This window comes from Lutjanus erythropterus, chromosome 10 (genome assembly GCF_056507025.1).
Source record: "Lutjanus erythropterus isolate fLutEry1 chromosome 10, fLutEry1.hap2, whole genome shotgun sequence".
NCBI classification, from domain to species: Eukaryota; Metazoa; Chordata; class Actinopteri; order Lutjaniformes; family Lutjanidae; genus Lutjanus; species Lutjanus erythropterus.
Window position 1 is genome coordinate 23121884 of NC_139326.1, and position 24784 is coordinate 23146667.

Here is a 24784-nt window from a genome sequence, read left to right on the forward strand (position 1 = left end):
CTAAAGCTACCTGTTGATCAGGAAATTTTCATTTTATAGAAAAAGACAAACTCTGAAATAACTATTAAATATACACAAGAATATCTTTAACATGACTTTTTTGTTATTGCTGGATCAGATACTGGTGCATAGGTGACGTATAGCCCAAGATTTATGTGACAAAAAGACAATTTTGACTTCATGGGAACTTTAAAGCTCAGAGAACATTATGCACAAACACTCTCAGGGAATATTTGCATAAACTCTCACAAGCATATTTAGGTGACAAACAAAAGTGATCACGATGAAAGGCTGCCTGCATATAACAGACAAACGACCTGAGATGACCTTTCTGATGGTGGTACCCCATTGGATCTTAACACACAAAATGAAATACTGATTAAAGCCCTCCTGTGCTTTCTCACACGTCAACCTCATGACTCTGAGTCACCCAGGGTGACTTGGCCCTGAGCTTCAGAGGTGTGCGGCGGGGCAAGTCTTCAATTTGGTGAGACACAGATTGCAATAGTGTTTCGCTCCTCCATCTCTCCATCCATTATTCATCCCTCCATCCCTCCATCCATCGTTCCTGGCTGTAGGCCATTTTTTCCCCAGTGGGACACTTCCATGCATAATGCAGCAGGGGCCCTATCATAGTCCTGTAATTGACATCCCTAGCCCAGCTAAGCTCATAGCTGGGACACCAGTAAAACAGCCCCACGAGACAGAGGGACAAGGAAAAAGATGATGAGAGCTGAGTGTGCACAGTATGTGTAAATGGGAGAGTGAGAGCGAGAAACAAGAATGGGAAGGAAGGAGATAGAATTCATCAACAGAGAGAAAGATTGTAAAAAATATGACAACATAGAGAAAATGAAATCTAGGAAATGACTGAAAAGATTATCTGATAGATATTTATGAAGAGAGACAGCCAGAAGAGAAGAAAAAGAGACGGAGAGCATCCTGTTGTCTGTCACTGATGAGTTTTGCGCTTTCCACAAGTACAGTACCAAGTCCCTGGTGTGAAAACTGTTGAACTGCTGAACCAGTGTGTGTGTGTGTGTGTGTGTTAAAGCATCACTGGTGAATTTTCACACATTGTGCACATAACTGCAGAAAAACACACAAACAAACCATTTTAAGACCAAATTCAGAGACAGGTAAAGAGATGCACAAAAAAATAGACAAGCACACAAACAATACTCAACACTTTTGTTTTTGCTCCCATTTTTGGACACAATAAAAGGCCACTCTAAAATGTGCAGTTTGATTTCAGAAAAATACATTTATAAGGCACTGAGCTATGGCTATTTCACACAGGGCTACAGACATCTTTTTTGCCAAGATGGCAAAGTTATGACCTGCCTTACTCTGCTCTATGTGGAATAGCCATATTTCAGTGTCTTTTTCAAGATAAAAGTGCACCTTTTGTTGTGACCTGTGCTGTATAATCAGCATCTCTACATGCCACACCTGTCGAGCTGATGGATTATCTTGGGAAAGAAGTGCTCATTAACACAGATCTGAACAACTATGTGAACCTTTCATGTGCATAGAAGAAGTCTGAAATCTTTAACTTACAGCTTACCAAAAAAAGGGAGCAAAAACAAAAGTGCTGCTTTTCTATTTTTGTTTAGTGTACAAATTTGTCTATTCTTTTCTATTCAAGTAAAGGTTGGAGGGCTGGCCTTTCCTAATGTCAACTTACGGGAAGAAGCTTTGTCTCCTTTCCCTCCCTCTCGCACAGAGTCTGTGGGCTATTTCAGACACAGGGGCCTATTTGACCAAACTCCTACCACCCTTCGTTCTTTTTTAACAAGTCTGACTTCAAATGTCTGGCATTCCAGCCTGGCTGCAGCTCAGCTCTCTGCTCCCAGACGGGGCCCCACAGGGCCAGGCCAAATGCCACTCCATGTAGGGCCTGATCACATGAACGGGGGCCAGGCCGGGGCCCCCAGAGAGCCGCCCCACCCACATACACGGCATCGCATCAGAGCCTGAAAATAAATAGCAGAAAAGATATCAGAGGTCATCAGGAACAAGGAGGCGAGTCTGCTGCTTGAGTCTGGAGAAAATGAGGCTTTGTAGTGCCGGCACATTACAAACAAGTGGCAGGTTTCAAGGTTAGACTGGAGTTTCGAGTTGCTGTCAAGTGCTTAATCTTAAAAAGCCTATTCAAATATATACAGCTGGCTCAAAGCAGGTCAAGTCTGTATCACAGTGATGGGATCCATATGGGTTATAACCCGATGAGGTCAAGAATGGTTGTATACACACACAGATAAATAGAGATATACATGAAGATGCAATAAATTGAATCTTTATAAGGGACGATCAATGAGTACGTGTGTGTTAAACAGTTTGAAGGCGAAGAACCACCTGACACGAAGCTGATTATCGCACTTATACCATGGTTGTTTGCCAGCAATATGAAATAAAAGCATGCCCACATTTTTTGGTGAAAATTTTGCATTTAAAATCAAAAGTTACGAGGCAAGAGCTTACTGTTGTCACGACAAGGAATAATTCTAGTCTGCTTTACCATTTAACTCAGCTGGCTTGCCACAGTTGATAACAAGTAAACACCGCTTCCTAACTACAACTTATGAGAGCAAACAAGTGTCCACATATAATGCAAGTGATGTCACAGCGGCGAACTTGAGATTCCTCCCTCTGTAGACATGTAAATTAAGTGTATGAGTTATTTATTCATAACTAATGTAATTTTCTTAAATCAGCCTCGTTATATGGTTGGAGGACAGTTTACTACCTTGTCATTACCAAACGTTCCTTTTTGACAATATTCCTATAAAAAGGCTGCTGTGGATCATATGGGAGGTGCCACTTCTTCTAAATCACATTAATTAGTCTCTTGTCCTCCCCTTCGACTCCTCAGATGAAACAGAAGGTCAAGGATGTCACATCAATTTTAACCACATAAAATATTTTGGAGCTGCGTGAAACTTTCCCGAAATAAAGCCAGGGTGAGCAATTTTTCAAGCAAGCAACAAACTGCTCCGCCTGATCGCTGATGCACAGAGCAGGTTAGGCCATCCTCGTTTAGGAAAACTGAAGCAATCAGCTGTTTGCTCATTCACATCACCTCCAGTTAGAAAGTGGTGTGAGTGTTGGACAGCTGTGCTCTTTAATGTTGCTATGGTTACAAGTTGGGTAGCAGATGACTTTTGAATGGTCATTAAACTTCAGCCAAACTATATGTGAATCAAACAGTTTTAATGCACACCTAGCATTAGATGTCACTAAATCCTACACTCTGTTTCTTTAAAAAAATACCAGTTATTAAAACTGACCCTTCCTAAGTCCCTCCCCTTTTTCTTCTGTGCTCCAATGACAATCAAGAAAGCTTGGTACCTTACTTTTGTTGCTGTACTTAGATATGCTATGTGCTAGGCTCATCTCTGGTAAAAAAAAAAGAAAAACACATTTTAAAGATGATTTAAAACTGTTGTTAGGGAGACCTGTAAAACACTGAATATTAAGTTAGCTAATGTTAACAAAAAGCTCTACTGTTATTGGGGCACAGATCAAAAAAGGGTGGGACTTAGGAAAGGTTGATTCATGCTGAGGGGCGCATGAAAGTGTGCACCAAATTTCAGAGATCAAACATGTTATAAGGATTCACTGTCTGGCAACCATAGATGTCTGTAGGAAATTTGTGCCAGTACATCTAGTGGATGTTGAAATCTTACAAAGGCCTTGTCATACCAGACACATTTTTCTCATGCGATTAATTCACACGTTCATAATATCTTTCAAACCTGTATGTATCCAATGCAAGCTTTCACATCAACGGCTTAATTTCACTGAGCGATATTGCAGCTTTTATTTTTCCTGACGAAGGTCGATTTTTCTGAAGTTTCACTTGCATCATGTTCATGTTTGACCAATCAAACAAAACAAATCTTGTTGACAACGTCACATCCAAAACAAACAACATGGCGGATGACTTGTTTTACACATGCCATCAAACCTTATACATGATAAAAGCAGGGGAAAATAAGTTTGGAGACAATGATTTCAAAGACAACATGTGAAGACAAAAAGCCATTGAGCTACCGTACAGTACAGCCACCCCCACCTTCAGAGTATGAATGAACCAAATGCGCACAGCTGGAGCTATTTACATATCATATAATGCATTTTACCTACAGATAGCAGCTGCTCTGGATCATCTGGCTCTCTGAAATAACTCCTCTGCTTCTTCAAACTTGTTGTCATCCTGAAATACGTCCTCAAGCAGCTGTGATACAGTTTCAGTTCCTGAACCAAGCAGTTAAACTCACCATGTCCTCCTCTTTCTCTATACTGGTTGTACCAACATAAGTAGTTTTTTTTTCTTATTTTTATTAAATAAAAGGAGCACCAGGTCATCATGACTTACTACTGATACCTTTTTTGTTTTGCTGTGGTGCAATTTATTGGTAGAAACTTAATAATATATTTACAAAATATGCTTAATAAACAGGTGGTTTGAGATTTTGCCTCTGAAATATTCAAAATGTCATGCAGTTTATTTGTGTTGCTGTAGGTGTGTAAAAGCCTTTAGACTGTAGTTTCTAGTTGCTAGCTCTAGCTGTAAGCAGGAAAAGTCTGTATCACACTAGTGGGATCCATTGGGGTCGTAACCTTATGAGGTCAAGAATGCTTATGTACACACACAGAGACATACATGGAGACCCAATAACAGTATAAGGTGCAGGCATAACAGAGCACCCACATAAACCAGGAGAAAGTCACAGGCACAGACATGCACATACACACCCACATACTTTCAGCAAATCTACTTTGAATCCGTATCAGCTGGGAAGTGATAGCAGATGTCTGATCCATCTTCTCTTAACAGTAAAACAATCCACAGTGCAGTTTGTTCCTTGTTTAGTACGGAGACCAAAAACCTGATGTCATGCCAGAGGAATGTTCTTAACTCTGTGTGTGTGTGTGTGTGTGTGTGTGTATGTGTGTGTGTAGGATGCTAGAGTAGTGATGCTGGAGCACAGATTTAAAACAGTATGGGCACTTATTTGTCTGTAACGTCAGCTCTCTTTCTGTGGTCGAATGCTGGTATGTTGCTGATATATCAAAGACTAAACCACAAAAAAATCCTGTGAATGACACCACACTTTCAGGAGTACACCTAAACAAGCAACGGGTGGCAACAATGAAAGACAAAATCTTAATGCACTCATAAAAGCCACGAAATATCACTGTCAAAGTCCTATATCAAAGTTACACAACGCTATACTAACTTAATACAGAGCAATTTAATGGGATTAATACCAAGGGCGTGCACAATGTTTTAATGCACACTAATGCAGTGCAGGATGAGTTCATCTGGCTACAATGAGCCCTTGTCAATCAGCCAATGGGTGGTGTCGACATGATATTTATGTGACATGTACCACATTCCTGTATCACTGTAGCTATTTGCATGCAAACCCCATCACTCATCGCACAGCACTCAGAACCCACTTTTGGCTTCCACTAGTGCCTCAATGAAAAAGACAGGACAAATCTATTTCACAGGATTATAATTTGAGACATTTTCTTGCCTGTAGGGTAATAAATAGACTAATTTTTTTTCACCCTCTTATGTAACGTGAGAGAATGAGACAGTGAGGAGATGGAAAGTGAGACCGCTCAGTACTGCGGGGCTATATAAGAAGTGTTTGACAGAATGGAAAGATGGATGAAGGCGAGATCGAAGTGAAATTAGCCAGTGAGCAGAGCTGTCTCTTCTTCTACAGAGGTTTCAGGCTGCTGCCACCTGGCCGGGCTGCCTGCCTGCCTGCCTGCCTGCCTGTCTGTCAGACAAAAACCTGCAACTGATGAATATGGTGTGGGTGAAAGGTGTTTGATGTAAATACTTTTGCAACAACCCACTTATGCAATACCACAGTAGATAATCACAGGAAAAATGTATACAGTAATTTTCACTTGACTGCAGCAAGTTACAAGAACAATCAACAGGTGTTATTAAAACACGAGAAGGAATGCAGCGCAAACAATGTGACCATAAAGTAGGATACTTAAAGGACTCTCTTTAACTTTCCCAGCCTCTCTTGGCCCACACCCTCTGGTTCCTACTGAAGATGTAATGCTGAAAAAAGTGGGTCATGATATATGCTTTTCATTTTTCTAAAAGGCAAAATGATCTCCTAAACAGGTGGGTAATGTATTTCTTATCAAATGTTACACAAAGAGGAGTAAATGCTTTTCTGACAGATTATTTACAGCTGCAGATTTGCTGCCCTGGTGAGTATTTATGGCTGCAGAACAATGTACGAGGCCTTGACTCAAAATAAACTACAGTGCCCATGTTTATCATCATGAGTGAACATGTCATCCATGTGTTTGTAATAGTTTTTTTTTTATTCAATGGAGCTCTGTCTCACAGAAGAATAAGCTACACCAGCTTTGGCTACACAGAATACCCTTAGTTTGTAGGATCACGTGCCACAGCATAATTTTTTTTTCTGTTCATTTGGCTTGGCTGCAAAGCCCAAGTAGTATGAAGGAAGGGAAAACCCTGTTGTTGATTCTGGTATCACGTTGGGTAAAATGTTGCTGACATGCTTTTGTAAACAAATGCATCCAAATATTGTATGATACATGGATATGACTCTGATAATTTTTGCCAACCTCAATAAGACAATTACATAATTATTATGAGAGGCCTAAGTCTGCAGTAATACTATGAGCTCAGCATCAGCATGCTAACATACACACAATGACAATCCTAAAATACTTAGCAGGTATAATGTTTACCATGTTCACCACCTTAGCTCAGTGTGTAAACATGCTAATATTTGCCAAAATTAAAAACTAAGCACAACGTTCAGTTGAGGCTGATGGGAATGTCATCATCTTAAGTATTTATAAATCAAAGTATTGGACAAATTTAAATTTTGATCTGATGATGCACTAAATGAAAAGTTAAAGGATCACCAGTTATAACAATTCATACTGAAAGGGTAAGTGTGTACCAAATTTCATGGCAATCCAAGGCTGAATCAAAGGCTGTTGAGATATTTCACTTAAAGATCAACAAGGTTATTAGGATTCATTGTCTGGGAATAGACGTCTATACATTTTGTGCTAAACCATCAAGAAGACAAATATTTCACAGAATAAGGGAAAGTTTGACCTGCTGGTGGTGTTATAAAAAGGCCATTGTCCATTTATGTCCGTTTTTCATGATAATCCATCCAATAGTAGTTATATACAGCACTGTATGATACTGCAGTCCAGACAGACAGACTGACAAACTGACACTGCCATCCTTAAAGCCACACCACTGGTGTTGCTAAAAACAGCCTATTGTGAAAGCAACTGGTTGACCACCTTGGAGCACAGCTCTCTCCCCAAGGCTAAAAGCAAACCCAGACCTCAGAAGCATTACCACCGAGCATTTCACAGCACTTTGTTTCAAATATCTCATTTTGGCCGGTTCAGCGCAGAGGTCCCACGGACATTAAGCCGTCTGGCTTTGCACAGACAAATGAAATTACCTCCAGCCTCTAGGATCCAGCATCACACACACGCCCCAGGATGCACACCGAGACCAGCAGCAGCGTCCCCTACGCCACACAATGGACCTATCCATCACTCTAGGGAATGGGTCCTGTGGACTCATCCATTAGTTAGCAGAATGGGTGTGCAGTGACAGGCCTGTCTTGCCACACAGCCTCTAATCCAGAGTTATGGCACAGTGCGTGCGTGTTACTGTTAAATGTAGTACTATACGCCAGCTGTTGCCAGCAGGTTCACATCTGAGGACAATTCAACGCAACACACCATTACTCACCAACCAATGATGACAGTGGAAGCATATGACACCTGAGAGAAAAAAAAACAGCACATAAATAAGGTATTGCATAGAAACACGAACCACCGAGACTCAGCAGAATGAAGCTGATGAGCAATAATTTGTGTTGGAAATCTAAAACTGAAAGAAGTAGTTGGTTTGGTACAGAAAACTCTTTCCAAAAGTTATGTTTACTGGGGGATCAGTCCCAAATCCCAAGCATATCCAAGTGTGCATTTTGTGTTATTATTGTGAGTACAATCACAGTCTGTTGAGTTATTTTAAGACACTGGAAGCACGCAAAGACTCTACAACTCAAAGAATAGTTTAGTGCAATAGTGATATAGCATCTTATGAATTTATGCTCAGTAGGGATCAGGAGGAAGGGGTGTCTCTCTGGATCCGGTTCTTGGCTTACATTAAAATGGAAGATAAGTCTAAATAAAGTGACTCAAGATTTATGTACGACACGTTTTCCCTCCACTGTTTTCTTTTCTTCTTCTCTTTTTCTTTTATTTGCTTTTTTTCTGGATTTATCACTGTAGTCCACCCTAATAAAATAAAGAAATGTGCCATGTATTTCTGTATTCTAGTGTCTTAGCTTTTTGACACAGGGAAATCCACTTTACTCCTCTTTAATCAATGATGTCTTTTGACTTAAATGTGTTGGCTTTTCAACGTTAAAAGCCACAGGCCCTCAATAGCTTGTCAGTTCCAACTCATATTCAAGAACTTCTCACCACTTCAGAAATCAGATTTAAGTCTATTTAACACGCTCAAAAGTGTTCCAAACATTGCTGTAAATTAACTTCACAGAGCAACAAAAGAAATATCCATCAATACCATAACAGAATTGCTCAAATAAGACCGTCTAAACAACAGCTTCAGCTCCCAACATTTACAGAAAAAGCTGTGCCCAAATAGCAAAAAGCAGCGGTAGCTGACCCTAAATCCTGACCAATATGTATTTATAATATAAGAAACACATGCAACCTAAACTTGTAATAAACAAACTCATATTAAACTTCACTTAAATACCAACAGACTATAACATAATGCTGACAATTTTTAACATAAAGAATATTTTAACCACATATGACAATGTTTATCATTTTTGAGCAATGCTGCACATAAATCCCAGTGGTCACATATCATATAAAATTTAGAAACTATCATGCATGAATTGTTTTTTGACTGTTCCAGTGGACAAAGTGCTCGCATGTTCCCATCAAAATGCATAACCCTCTCCTGTCTAGCCGTGGAAAAAATGGGTGAGTCCTTCACTTGTGAGAAGTTACTGTAGAAGAGCAGGTAAACCTATACTGCAGATAGAGAGGGGAAGCTGAGAGGCCCAAGATAACTAGACAGGAATGTTCCTGTAATAACAAAACACTTGCTTAACTGGACCCTGCTATCTTCATTAAGACCTGACCAAGAAAAAGAGTCAAGGAAGCAAAAAGAGATGGATAGTAGTGGCCGACGCTTGTGGGGTTTGGAGCTGATCCGTGGGTGTGTTCAGCAGGAGGCGAGCAGAGGAACAAGAGAAATTGTAGGAAAAAGAAATAAAGCTCACCTAAAAATCTTAACCACTTGCAGTCACTTTAAAACTGTGCATAGGACACTCCCTCTCCCTCTGTCCAGGTGCAGGCATGCAGAGCTGCCTTTTCAACTCTTTTGTGTGGCTACAGAGGAGGGGGAGATCCACTCAAGGTGGGAAGAAAGAAACACCTCATCCTTGACTATTTGATTAACAGCTGTCTCCCGTGCCAGGAAAATCCGACCCCTCACATCCCCCCCTCCCCGCCCTGAACCCCCCAACTGCCTCCTGAAAGAGCAGGTCTGTGTCGCACACTTCTAGGGTTACTTCACAGATCAAACTGGAGTGGAGAGCAGAAAGGCAAGAAATCCACTGAGACATCAGAAGGAAGAGGAGAGGACAAGCAGTGGGAGGACTGGGAAAGAAATGGAGCAAGGAGGGACAGAGAAAAAGGGGACGATACAGGTCAACAAGGAGGAGTAAGGAGGTGCTATTCAGTAAGGCTGCAAAGTGATGAAGAATCACAGCCAATAAGGTGAAAGAGTGAGATTCATGCTGGAAACTGGGGCAGGTTGAGATTACCATCTAATCTTTTTAATTTGCATTTTGTGGTCTGCTATTATATTTCATTTAAGATGATAACAAGCAGCAATGCCTTTCCTCAAAGTTAATGATCTTTCCTTAATGATCAGCTTTATCTTTTAAATGCCGTTGGTTCTGCATGATTCATTCCATTATTGCTGACCACTTTGTAAAGTATGTAAGCTTTTAGACTTTGTTGTATTCATTCTGTTCCAAGGAACCGCCAGTTTCAACTCATTTTGGTATGCCATGAAAAGTGAAAAGTTATTAGTGAATGTTTGAGAGCTGAGAGTCGACCGCCATCAAATTCTTAAAAACAAGCAGATAAGTAGGGATGCACCTGAATCTGAATATGTCATTCGAGAAAGTACAATCACTGAGATGAAAATATACTTCTTTTATGTGAAGTTGCTCCCTATTATTTGGAAAAAAGTCAGCTCCTGAATTAGCTTGGTGTAGTTTAAAAGGGTGGCATCAACCAATCAATCACCAATTTAATGCACCAAGATTATTCCCTTCAACTGCAAGATATTTTTATTATATATCTTTACTGGAGAGTTTCTATTTTTAATGCAGAATCTTTAACTTTACATCACATTTTCCTCAGTCTCTCATTTTTTGTATCCCCCAGTTAAAAGGGAAGTGGTGGTAGATTTCAGACACTTCTTTAGAGCTACAGAGATCAATGAAAAGTACAGTCATAGTATTTGGAAATATATTTCAGAACTTATTATATGCCAGTATGAAATCATTTTGACGCTTTGTAGGCAGAACAGTTTAATTGCAAATTAATATTAGGTTAGACAATACAACATTTGCCTGAATTACTGCCCACTTCAGGTCTTCTATTCAAATACAGATACAGAGAAAGATAATGACATCTCTGTGCATATCTACTCATAAGACAATTAACAATTAGCAAAAGTGTACGTTGTGAAGGCTACAAAGCGAATTTGGTTGTTTCTTAAATTAAGAAACGTTGCTGTTTGGAGGCAAAAGTCTGAAATAAATACCCTCTCTTGCAGGAGCAGTACCATGCAGGAATAACGTAATGCAACAACAATTTCTACCACACTGATAGGAATGAAACCTGATGTCTCTGCAAAACATACGAAATCAGACACTGGTATTAAGCTGAGCCCCCAGGGAGAGAATTATGGTTTGAGATATCTATTCAATGGAAAAACTGACATACCAACTAAAAACTAGGCACGGCAATATATTTGACAAGAGCTGGGGAAAACTGATCATTTACATGAAACACGATGCCAACAAGAAACTGAACCGTTACTGTTTTGGAATAACTGAGAATGATAACGTATTTGTGTCCTTACTGCCCCTGACAAATGTTTCTGTTCTGTTCGTTCAATGTTGTATTGTTTGGTGATGTGTTGTATTCATGCTCATGATCAGAGGTTCTCAAAGTTTTGGTGACTGAGAGACAATTTAGGGAGTCACACAGGAAAACACGTGAACTTCTCACAGGATTTGTAATTGGTCTTATAAAGGCGTTCGATGTTAGTGGTGGTGGTTTTTGCATCTCACTTCTACATTAAACTACCGAGTTGTCCACCTAAATCACTAACTTCAGCTAACAGCACTAGCGCTGAAAAAAGAAAGTAATTCCCAGAGTACTTGGGAGGTGCCACAAATAGCTTTCTAAAAGTTGCTATTCTTAACCTGAGAGATGTGTGTTAGGAAGCATTAAATGGACTGCAGATTACTAAACTGTGATGCATAAATTTCTCATAATGTCCTGTTCCAAGTTGAAAAGGCAATAAAAATTAAAGTAAAAAAAAAACAAAACAGTGGTCTGCTTTGGGAAGTGATCGACAGTAATGTGAAGAATATGTGATTTCTAGTTAATGGTTTAAAACATGTTAAACCACTGGTCTGGTCCTATTAAAGATGAAAACAAAAAGCTCAGGTGGTTCACTAAAGAGCTCCAGGGCAGCAGGGGATTATCCTGACGGGTACTAACTCCCCCCCGCCGCTCCTACTCCCTACTTCCTCCCAACAGGGACCAATGACCAATGTAGCTTCCTGCTCGCCCATAAACAAACAATGCAGTCAACTGAAGTCAAGCTGAAAATCCTCCAGTGCCACTTAGAGAGGTCAAGAGGTATACACCAGTCATAATTTTTACCTAGTGCCTGTGACAGTTATATGGCTGCCTAGTTTGGCTGTACTGCAAAAGGAACAAGCAGTTTAAGTACCTGATCCCCTTTCCTCCTATTTCTTCATGCAGACATCCCCTGTGAGGTCAGAGTTGTGTAAAGGGAATAAAACAAAACAGGGAGGATGAAAGGTGTAATAATAGAGGAAATTATGTGTATAGTTGAAGGACAAAAAAATATTTTGGCAATAAATATGAGCGCAAGAAGCCTGTTTGTGTTATTCTACTTAGAGCGCAATGAGGCGTGACGAGAGATTGATATGTTCAAGTGTTCATGTGTGTGCGTTCATCAGAGCCCTCTATCGCTGGCACTCCCTTCCCCCGTCACTAAAAACCCCAACAGAAACAACAAACAATTTCACATTGATGTGGCTCAATTACAGCTACACTCTTAGAGACAGAGATGCTAAGGGTCATACCTAGAACATCTGTGAAAGGTTACACCCACGACCTCCTTTGAGATTGAACCCTTAGTCTTACAAAGAACCCTTGACAAACCCTTTCTCCAAAAAAGGGTTCTTCAGAAGCAAATGGTCAAACCTCAGCCTTTTAGGAAGAACCCTTTTGGAACCCTCGTTTCTCTTTAACTCTAAAAGAAGTGCGTAAATTTCACCACTGTAGAAAACAGCAGATGACAAATGATCTGTGTAGCATTCCTCTAACGTCATCCCATTGCACTAAATACACATCCTTACACCATTATTTGAACAATACACGCATTCATAAAAACACAAGCACAGGAATCTGCTCATCTACAGCGAAGCAAAACAAAACCCACATCACCCACACGACTAAAAAGGGATATTTCAACACTTGTGTCATTTTCTCTCTCAACAAAATGCAGGGAGACCATGGTTTTCTCAGACATGTCTTCATCTGGGCACGCTGCACACACAGTGATCTCTGATGATTAGTCGTACAAGTCCAGCCAGCGCTTTGGGACACATAGACCTCAGCTTCAAAGAGCGGGAGGAAATGCCGTGCCCTTCCTGTCACTCCTAGTCGGAACCAAATGACGTGGTCGCAATGTAATGAGGAGATTACACATCCAGATAAAAAAAGAAAGAAAATAGTATGAGCTAAGGCACGCAGAAAATAAAGGCACAAATGTTCAAATGCACGTACAAGCGCACGCACATGACTAACGTTCAGGAAAAAGTGGGAGGCCTAACAATGGCAGCTCAGAGCAGATTCACTGGATTATTTAGAGCTTTAGTTTACAACACTCCCCTGTCCTTCAATCACTCAGGACAATAAGCTTTTTTATACAGACTGGAAACAAAAAACTTTAGGGGATTCCACAACTGTGCTCACTGGCAGCATCTCTTTCATACTGTGCCTCCTTCCTATCTCAGACACCTCTTCATCCCTTCATCCACACTCGTCTTCTAATGTTTAATCATCATGTATTCCTCTCCTTAATCGGATCCTAGATGTCTTAAAAGTTTCACTAATAACATGAAGAGAGGACACAGCAGCACTTCTGCATTCTCTTAGCATGGTGTGTTACAGGAACAGAAAGAAACAGAAGGCCAGAGTCATTTGATTTTTTGATTTGCAACCTTTTTTAGAGTATTAAGTGTGTGTGAGTGTTTCTATACTTTTTCTTTCCCTTTAATTATGTAATCTAAGTGATGTTGTTGTTTGTTCTATCAACTGTTTTTGCATTTATTTAATTCTTTTCTACTGATCTTGGTTTTATGGCACTATGATGCTTCACAATTTGAAAAATTGTTAATTTGTTTTTATTATAATTAATGGGCTATTTATTGGGGTCAAGACTTTCAGAAGTTCAGAATAGGTACTACAATACAAACACAACACTTGTGTTGACTCACAGTCATGTGGACATGCAGGTCTCAGCACCTGCACCAATGCCTCCTCATGCTTGTGTTGACAAATTTTGATAAAACTGACAAAGACTAAAACTTAATACACTTCCTTTTTATTTTTATTTTATTTTAGTTAATTATTTTAGCATGCATCATTTCAGTTTTTTCTAAAGTCTAGTTTATATTTGTATTTCAGCTAACTATAGAGACGGGAAGTAATGAAGTACAAATACTTTCAGTTTTCAGGTGTCTGTACTTTACTTGAGTATTTATTCTTCTGACAGTGTTTTACTACCTACATTTTAACACAAATGTCTGTACTTTCTACTCCTTACATTTTAAAACCAGGCTCATTACTTTAGTTTTAATGCATTTGTGGGGAATTATTATTTTTATTTTGCATCACTGGATGCTGCCTACCCAACATCAAGGCAAATTTTAACCTAAGACAATTCCCGTATCAGTGCAAGTTGTAACAAAAAACAATGTGAAAGTAATATCAAGAAAAAACAGACAAGTTAAACAGTTAGCTTTGTGCTGAAAGGGCCACTAGAGATGTGCTCCAGAGGGCTACTTTTTGCTTTTACACTTGAGTACATCTCAGAGCCTGTCCTTTTTCATTTTTTCTTGAGGGAAGAAGTTGAATCAGTACTTTCACCACAGTCTTTCTTACAGTATCTCTACTTCTGCTTGAGTACAGTATACTTTTGCCACCTCTGATTAACTACATAATGTTTTCACACCTAGTTTTAGTTAAGTATAACCTTGGTACAGACAGATAGAAAGAAAAAGAAGATTTGGCATATACAGTATATGCCTGTTGCAGTCTAATATGCATCTGTTGATAGCTTGGACTGCGAAACAACTCTTGGAGCCAGGAACACGAGGATTATGTTAAAACATTACTATTTATGCTCTCATTGTTACATAAAATAAACAAAAATTGGTTGTGTGAAATCTTATGAACTGCTGACTGGCTTTATCCCCTGGAAGCTACATTTGCGTAAGCCTAGTACCCTTTGTGAGTGTCTGTGAGTGTGTGTCAGAAAGCCCCGTGGGTGCACAGTGTATGCGGCACGGCCCTTGAATGCAGACCTGCCCTTACTTGACTCCTTAATCTTTGGTTTCCTGCCCTCCCTCTCAGTATCTCAGTATAAAAACTTCACGCCACTGTGAATCCTCCCATTTCGCCGTTTTACCCTCCCTTCTCTGTATCACACCACAACAGCTTCATGCCTCTTTGCCACAGCTACCCGTCCCTAGCCCCTCCACTCCTGCTGTTTCCACTGGGGCAATGCACAAAAAACTGCGCTTGGCTTGGTCCCAAGCACTGGGGCCCACATACCTCCCAATCTCTAGATTAAATAGCGCCAGTCTCTGAAGTCTTTCCAGGGGCTAATGGCTTTTGTTGCTGGGAATAATCCACACATCCTCTCCCACATCCTGGGGGTCCGCTGGCCTGTCGTGAACCCCGCCTTTACCCTCTTCGTCTCCCTCTCATCTCCATCTCAATCTGTGCTTCCATTTTGGTTGACCTCCCCACCTTCCTATGGCACAACCCCATAGTTAAGAGCGGAGGCATGCAGGACCGAGCCACCCGCGATGAGGGGAGGATGCAGCGAGCTGACATCGGGTTGAGACCCATGCAGAGTTTTATAGGGAGTTGGTGCAGGTGCTGTCTGAGGCTTAATGAAGGCCCTAAATCTCTTCTCTGTCATCTGCAGCTAACTGGAGGCTAAGCAGCCGGGGCAAGAGGGATAAGTGCCTGGGAGTTATCCTCATAAGGGGAAAGAAAACATCCGTCAAGCAACAGCCGCAGCAGAGCAGCCGCTGTTTTCGCACTTGATGTCCGTTCAAAGAAAATACAGCAGGGAGACAGATTTTCACAAGATGAGGGGAAAGATTTTCTGCAGATCAAAGAGCACTCTGTATTTTTGGGCAAAGAAGTCAAAATAAGTATGAATAAGTATGAACTACGTTCAGACTGCAGCTCTATTGTCGCCCTCTCTGTCCTCCGAAATATCTCTGATTGAGACCACTCCTGGCTATAACGTCAGAAATTTACGCAGAATACATATTCAGGTATGAGCTCATATCCTGTCTGGGGCACTTTTCTCCAGGGAGGCCGCCGAGGGAGAGGGAAAAGGCAGACAGAGAGAAAGACAGACTGTGGTTGCAGACCGCAGACACTGGGAGAGCGTTTGCTGACCACCCTAATCAGTTTACTTTATCAACACAATTTAAAAAAGGGTCATTGATGGTCTTTCTTTTGCATCAATTTCCAATTCTAACTTCATTCATATGTCTACCGGCTGCCTTCCAGTCATTCCAGCTGAAAGTGCTATACTGCAGAGAAATATAAAAGTTGATTTCCAGAGAAACTATCACTATTGTAGAATGCTGCTAGGGGCCAGACTGAAGAGCGATCGCCCGTACAGAAAAGTGGAAAGGACAGAAAAGGACGGCAAACACAGGGGGCTTGGAGATTTAGGGATATTATAAGGGCAAAGAAAAAAAACAAAGTCTGGGGATGAAAGGAGAAAAATAAGAGACAGCGAATAGTGAAGAGGAAGTGACAAGCAGGACAGACTCACAATAGAAGAATAACAGAAAACAGAGGATTGTAAGGTAATAACAGGGGGATACATGTGGAAAGAGGGTGGAGGGGAACAGAGTTAGAGTAACATCATGGGGGTGAAGAGGGAACAAAGAAATACATAGAGGAAAATTATGTATAGTGTGTAGGACGGTGAATCTGTCATCCTGTGGCTTTGCGCCCACCCATCTTCCCCCAGACCTCCACTAAAATTGCACACAAACATACATACACAAATACACACAGGTCCAGTGAGGAGCAGAGAGCTTGCAGACCACCTGAAACCTCTGCTGATAAAAAATAAATAAAGACATAACATAGGAGACTATTGACCTACTTGCTGAGTCAATGAGGCTTTGGTTTTGGGGTCTTTAAAGAGATAGTTCAGATTATCTGAAGGGGGACTGTATGACCATTTCTTCCAGTAGATGCCGGTCAGCCTGCCCCCAGTTAGGAGAAGCGTGGACGCTAAGCAACGTCCTGCCATGGACAGGGTCAGCAACAAAAGTCACACAATAACCAAAACAAAGTAACAGACTGAGGCAGCGGTAAAGCAGCAACTCCTGTATTCTGCAAGGTAAAATTACTGATTTGGCCAATGGAGTTTGGTTGGTTTGGAGTGAGCAATATTTGGCTTATACAAGATCAGTTTCCTGTCAGAAAAGGCTGTCCGATGGCAAAATGAAGCTGCGAAAATATTCTAAATATAGTGTACTCTTCAACTGATACAGATGTTTTTAGGTGGCCCATTTTTTAAGTGGCTTTTATTACACTGCTTAGCTTCTGTGTTAGCACTCTTCTCTGCTTTTCCAAACCAGGGGTGTCCCGATCAGTCCTTCATACAATCCCACTTCAAATTATCCAAACTATCCCTTTAATTCCCCCTTTAATTAAAGAACAAGGAAAGACCATGAAGGAATAAATGCAGAAAATAGTAGTATTAAAAAAAGAACATTTAAAGAGATGTGGTGGGAATTTGTTACAGAAAGAGAGCTGTTTAAGATGGTAAAAAGGGATGAAACAAGGAAGAGGTGTGAGTTTTGGAAACAGGATGACAGAAAGGAGTAGTAGTGTTTTGGAAAAGTAATGAAGAAATGGAGGGAATAAAAAAAAGTTATGAAAAGTAGAGGGTTAGTGATGGGCCTCAGAAAGAAGACAGTACGGGGAAAAAAGGTTTAATAGAGGCTGAAGATTCTTTTGTCTGCCAACTTTTATGTGTTTACATTTTGTCTGGCTTCAATCTTACGCTGTTTGAATGTTTTAATGTTACTTTTCTCGCTGAAAAAAGAAATAACTAGACTCAAACTTACAACAGAAACACCTCCTTTTATAAGCTCCACGGATGCGAGCAGGTCAGGGGAGGAGTCCCACAGGCCAGTGTTGAATGTGGTTATGTTGGGGGGGGAAGGAGGAATGACAAGTGACTGAACAGAGTTTAAAGGGAGTTACGGTTGGACTCTTTAATTCTTTAATAAAAAGAATTCCAATGTGGCAGATCACCACAAAGACGATTGAGACAGAGCGAGGGGGTTTTGAAATGTGAAGTGTGTCATCAATCATGCAACCCCAGAAAACCAAACCAGAAGCAGAAGGATAAAGTTGAAAAATAAAAAAAAGTTCTTTCTGTAGCTTTGTTGTGGCAAATCTTTTATGTTCTGTTTCTTAACAATTTGTAAATTACTGTCCACAAATTGGCCTGTAGACACCCACTTAAGATGGCTGCAGAATACATTTACAATGCTGAGTCACAACGCCGAACTTTAAAGCTGTTGTACTCAATATGTTGCATAAAAATGGATCCCTGTGTGTAATGTGGAAGGTGTTATGTGTAGTAACAAACCAAGAGATAATTATTACTACAGGTCAGACAGTTATTAGTAATCAAGAAGACTATTAAAATTAAAATTAAAATCTGAATTGTTAGAATTCAGAATAACCATTTTCTGCCACTTCCACTTCACTATATTTTGGAGGAAAACATCACTTTTTACCTCACTAGGTGACATTTATTTGATTACTTTAGTTGATTATATTATAGATTTTGATCATTAATACAAAATATAAATCAACTACTATGAACAATGATGGTGTACCACTAAAGATTAAGCTAGTACCCACTGGACTATAGACAGAGACAGGCAGCTGCACCAGAGCTAATTAATTTTTACTGGCAATCAGGTATTTAAAAATAACAATTCTGACCAGGCCAGGCATGTTGGGGCTTTAGAAGACTTGGCGTAGCATGGAGACATTTTATGTATTCTTTCTGTTGTTTTATTTTTACAGTCACCATTCACATTCTTAGTTTGGAAGATTCTGCCATGCCAGAAGTGTTTTGTGAACTAAAAAACTAAACCTGTCCTTCAATCGACATGACTGTGAGTAGACAATGACTGAATTTTCGTTTTTGGGTGAACTATCCCTTTAATCTAAGGAAATTCAGAATTTCAAAATATTACCCCTCTCCCCCAGCTCTGTTATTCTAGCTACACTGACCCTAATATGCTGTTGTGTTTTTTCTGTCCACAAATTGTCAAAAAAAACACACGTTATTGCAGGTTTAATTCCTTGCACACATAATATGCAAAATACCTCTAAAAGTTACCTACTTCTCACAAAAGTTACAAGCCTGTTCACTAGTGTAGATTTCTTGTCTTCCTAACTTCCTTCCACTGTCTTCTTTAACAGTATTTTTCCAAATCTACACCTTCATCCATTCTACGAACAAAGACCCACTGGTATCATTACCTGGCCATCCCCAGACTGGAGAACCCTGCTGGGACGATGAGAACATCGAGGCGGGGAAATGGATGAACCCCCAGAATGGTGTGGGCTGCAGCCAAACAACAAGGCAACAGCTTGAGGACCATCTGCAAAAGGAAAGCAACAAGTTTCTCAAAACAAGTGATGACTTTGCAGTTGCAAGTTATATATAAATTTAGATGTTACACAGAATAGAAGTACACATATTAACTCTTCCACACAGTTGTGTAAGTTCATGATGGCTTTATGTGCTCTCAGTCAGAGGATATTGAGTTGAAAACCGCTGGCACGATGCTACAAACATGAACTGATGCTGACTGTCTCTTCTAATCATATAAAGCATAATTAACTCAAGTCTCAGTGGCTCTTTGTCAAAACTCCACCTGGGCTTTCTGCAGGAGGCAGACGGGGCCAAACACACGGTGTGGAATCACCCGCTGGGACCTAGCCGACCGCTCAGTTAATCGGCAAGGGTAATCGCCATGGGAACAAGAGATGCCGTCACCCATCATGCCTGAATAATCAGTTACAGAGAGCCCCTCATCCTCCAGGAAAGAGTAACAGAATGCGGAGTCTGAGCGGGTGGTCTGGTCTCTGCTGTAACAGATTAAAATGGGGAAGAAAAGTTTAATCCAAGGTTAATAACGACGATTTAATGAATTTTATTATTCAGAGAATACACAGTTCTGGAGCTGGTGAACCAAATATGGTGAATGGTAAACCCGTCTCTCTGGAAATGAAAGCAGTGGAAAAACTGAATATATACGTCACAAAGGCAAACCGCTGTGATCCCAAAAATATCTAGGTGCCGACATGCAATCTCATTCACTCTAAATTCAATATCCAGCTCTAACTCCATCTTCAGCACCAGAGCGGTTCCAAAAGGTTTCGAGCGACATCCAAGTTTCCTTCCAGCCATTCACTGAAAATAAAGGCCTTCCTTGTAGCGGGAGATTCCTGGGGCCTGCAGCAGGCTACAGCTGGGCTGCTGCTGGAGGAAAACCATGAGGGGAGGAGGAGGATTACTGGAAACCACTGGCAGGCCTGCCAACCTGCTGGCCAGTAGAGAGGGAGACCCCGGCCCAACCCTGCCCTACCCACAGAAACTAATGCCCCAGCCTCCACTCTGTATCCTGTACCTCCTGAAAGTTTATGTCAGATTTGCTTTTTTTGGTCTCCAAAGATAATTTCTGTTAGCCATTGGACCCAACATACTACAGTGCGAGCTTTAATGTACTTGTCATTAAAAGCTGATTGAGTGCTGCACCCTATCAATCACCCTAACTTCACCTACACCATTTTTGGTATGGCGAAAGGAAAAGTTTCACCATGGAATGCTGAAGGGCCAGACTTGGGTTAATAACAGTCTGGGGAGAAGGAGGTCTTACAAGAAGAAAAGAGCACAGGAAAAATAATAAAATACCTGCCAGTCTGCAGTGGAGAGCCCTTTACTACGTCGCTGGTGGAGCTTCCAAGTCCAGACACGAGCTCAGCCTCAGTCCACTGCCCAGGTCCAACCCCGAGTTTGGCCGTCTCGCCACAATCCATCCTGTCCCTAACCCCTTCTTCCAACGCTGGGGGAATTTCTGCTGTGACTTGGTGCCAGTGGCCCACTGCCAAGGTGAAGGTGGAGGCGGGCATGGGCATAGTGACGTAGTAATTCCAGATTAAGAAAGCTGCAAAGAGTAGAGGAAGGGGAGGACAGGAAGGATGAAAATGTCAAAGGCAGAAAAGTTTAGATAATAGAGAGAGGGCATGGGGTGAGAAGTTGGGGAAAAGTTTGGACTGAACTGGCATTTTGTTGCAATTCTCTATTCAGCATAGGAAAAATATTCATCACGATTTCCCAGAGTCCAAATCTGTTCTAATTACCTCCTTTGTCCAACCAGCAGCCCAAAACTTGAAAAATTCATTAATGACAAAGAAAAGCAGCAAACCCTCACATTTAAGAAGCTGGAGCCAGTAAATGTTTGTTTGAAAAACTAATACTAAAATGATTATCAAAGTAGTGCCCAACTCATTTTCTTTCAATCAACTAATCAATTAATCAACAAATTGTTGTAGCTCTAATTTGGATAATGCTTTGAGTTCTTCTGCACAGCATAGATGCAGACAAGAAATTTGCATGACAGAACCACAAAAAACTGCAGAGCATAGTGGACAAGACACAGAAAGGGGCAAACACTACATAACTCTTTACCACCTACCCAAGAGTCATGTCATATCATGTTATGTATTATTACCTGCATATAAAATGGCTGATATTGGAATATGAGATTTTGGTTATATCATAAAAGCCGACCTCATGCCAACATTTCAGATGACACAGTAGTACAGTAGCACATCTTAAATAGCTTCATTAATCTACATCTACATGTACCCCTAAATCTACATGCAGCCATTCTCTGTTGTTATTTTTCTGGCTTCAACCCAGTCCAGTTCCAGATAATATTAGAATTATACATTTTTCAGTACCTTGTACGATTCTCTACAATACCCTTTATTTCATTTAACAAAATAAGCATAGGATTCCTAAAACGCATCAGCATTTGATGACGTTTTAACAGAAGCAGCTGTGCAAGAACTTCCTAAAATATTGGCTCACTTAAGTAAACAAGCCTAGATACATTTAACAAGCATTCAAATGCCAATTCATACATTTACTCAAGAAGTATAAAGGTGCAAAACTCAGGCTTTTCACTTCAGTAAATTCACCAAATACTCAATTAACAGTAACCAACATTTCCAAATCAGTGGTCTAAAGACAGAAGGTGTGCTTACATGTGTCTCCATCCTCAATAGGTACAGTCTGCTCCTCCCCACTCATCAAAACCACACACTCACTGGGGGCCCGTACTGTTGCCTGCCATGTTGACATGGCAACAGGCGGCTCCTGGCAGGGGAAGAGGGCTCGGTTGTTGATGGGAGAGCCGGCAGTGTAAACACACACCCTGGAAGGGTAAACAATGGTAAACTATAAACAACCCGCATTTCAAAGCTCAAAGGAACCACCAAATGCGCGTGTGCGCGCACACACACACACACACACACACACACACACACACACACACACACACACACACACACACACACACTCACATAAACATCCACACTCAATGCAGACTAGAACAGCCTGGGGCATGTTTTTGTGAATTAATGAATCAGAATTATTCTATTCTAACATGGCAAGCCCAGAATATTACACTGTAATTCAGGTAGCAGAAATCAGAGCAGATGTGCTGCCAGTTGCCAGTTTCAAAAGCAACAGTTTGGTTTGGAATGGGTTTGGTGCTCAGGTACTTGTACTCGATAGTCAGTGCATTACATACAGTGGATGGCAGTCGACACACCCCACAGTTTAGAGAAGCAGAGAGGGGGACCAACACAGAAGCTAAACAATGAACTAAAAGAACAAATATTGATTTTCCAAATCAACCAAACTCCATGGGGAAAATCAGCAATTTTTCTTCACAGAACAGGTGAGTTGCTGGTCTTCTGCTGCCTCAATCCATTAGTTTGTTTGTGCTATTGTGTGACTTTAGTGATTCCAAACTAACCTTTTAATACAACATGAAGATACACACAATAACACAAAGTACCAGATCATGTCAGTGGTAGTCCAGGAATTTCTGTGTTCTGCAAGGTAAAATAACTGATTTCTCCTATGAAGTTTGGTTGGTTTGGGGACAGCAATATTTTGGCTTGTATAATGGCAGTTTCTAGTCAGAAAATGCTATCTCACTGCAACGTAAATTGGTGAAAATATTCTAAATATAGTGTGCACTTAAAACAGATGGAGATTTCTTAGGTGGAATTTTTTTAAGTGGCTAAAATACCTTTCTGCAATGGTACTTCTCTCTGCTTTTGAAAACTGTGGGTTTACTGACCAACATCTACTGTAGCTCACATACTGACTATTGATAAGTACCTCATATATCCCTACATCAGATAATCCACACTACCATTTTAAGAGGGAGTCTAATCATTTGATAAAACCACTATTTTATGGAATGATTTGAATGATTTGCACTCTGAGACAAACCTGTTGTCCTGGTCCTTCGTCCACCTCACAGAGCCTCCTGTTGGTTTTGTCTCATAGCAGATCCTGACAGCACGAGGGAACTCCTGAGGTGATGCAACCCCCTTCTTCCTCACCTGCAGACTCCATCGATCTCTGTAAAAATGCAATAAGCTACCATCCTGAACACCAGGGGCATAGCTGCACTTCAAGAAAAGCTGGTGCTTCTGCCTCCATCGGCTAGAGGACATGGAGATGAGGTTCTGAAGAAAGGCTGATGACCCTGGTCTCTCAGATGCGACCTCTGGTAGGAGGTTGGACATGGCCAACACAGAGGTTATGTCCACCTCTTCAACCTTTGACACGTCAAGGTCACAGCAGTCCAGCACTAAGGTGAAATCACCGTCACTAGTGGTTTCCCACAAATGTGAAGACTGGATGTTTTCGCTTTCAGCTGCAGTCTGAAGTCCAGCTCGGTCTCCTTCTCCAGCACCAAGCATCTCCTCTATCCTTGTCGTAGTATTCCTATGATTTATGACGGATCCATCCGGACTTCCTCCAGCCTCTATAGTCCCAGTCCCAGGTCCAGTGTCATCCTCAGCCTTAGTCCCCAATCCAGAGCAAGGCTCCAAGAAGAGGACGACACTACCACTGATGACCTTCCTGTCAAAATGAACTGTCAGGTCGAGCACATAATGTCTGACAAGTATGTGGTTAGTATTGGCTCGGAGAGGAAGGTCATCTGTGTCAGGGTTTAGGTCCACGTCTGGCTCCATGTCAAAAAAGATGTTGGGCAGAGGATGACTAAACCTAGGAGGCAAGACCAAAAATAAATAACAATAAAAAACTTCATTTACAGTATATAGCACCTTTCAAAACACAAATAGAAACACAGAAAGTGGGTTTTCAAAAGAGATTTAAAAGATGTGACAGTTTGCAGCCCTGATCTCCTCAGTCATTCCACAGTCTCTGAGCCCTGACTAAAAAGGCTCCATCAGTACAAACCTGAATCTAGGAACAGCGAATCAGAGGATCTAAAGGAATGGGAGGGGACATAGGGAACTAAAAGATCAGCTAAATAACATGGACCTAAGCCTCTCAGAGCTTTGAAATTAATCAGTAATATCTTAAAATCAATTCTAAAAGCAACAGGTAACGACTGTCAGGAAGCCAGGATTGGTGAAATGTGGGCATGTTTCTTAGTGTGAGTCAAAATCATGGCAGCAGAGTTTTGGATGATCTAGAGACAGGAGAGAGATCTTTACTGATGATAGAGATAAGTTTGTAAATTTTGTGACTGTTTTTCTCATTTTCATGTTTTCTTGTTTATTTTTTTCCTATTTTTTCTCATGTATGTTTGATTTTAAGTTTCCTTATTCAACACATGGCTCCACTTGTCAAAGTAATGTCAAATAAGAAACGATTCCTAACATTTCTGGACTAACTATACATATTTAATTGGGTAAATTCTTATTG

The 24784-nt window shown here is 40.8% G+C and overlaps 1 protein-coding gene across 1 annotated transcript in view; it reads right to left on the reverse strand.

Annotated features, from left to right (window-relative positions):
- The window catches only part of aopep (aminopeptidase O (putative)), a 105122-nt gene extending 81030 nt beyond the window's left edge, over positions 1 to 24092 (reverse strand). Inside the window, exons 1-5 of the mRNA XM_084728708.1 lie at positions 23333 to 24092; positions 22072 to 22241; positions 20714 to 20966; positions 19674 to 19887; positions 19276 to 19397 (exon numbers count right to left, since the gene is read on the reverse strand). Of these exons, the coding sequence (XP_084584834.1) occupies positions 19276 to 19397; positions 19674 to 19887; positions 20714 to 20966; positions 22072 to 22241; positions 23333 to 24084 (1511 nt within the window). The 5' untranslated portion in view covers positions 24085 to 24092. The remainder of the gene's footprint in view (positions 1 to 19275; positions 19398 to 19673; positions 19888 to 20713; positions 20967 to 22071; positions 22242 to 23332) is intronic.
- Positions 24093 to 24784: the final 692 nt, after the last annotated feature.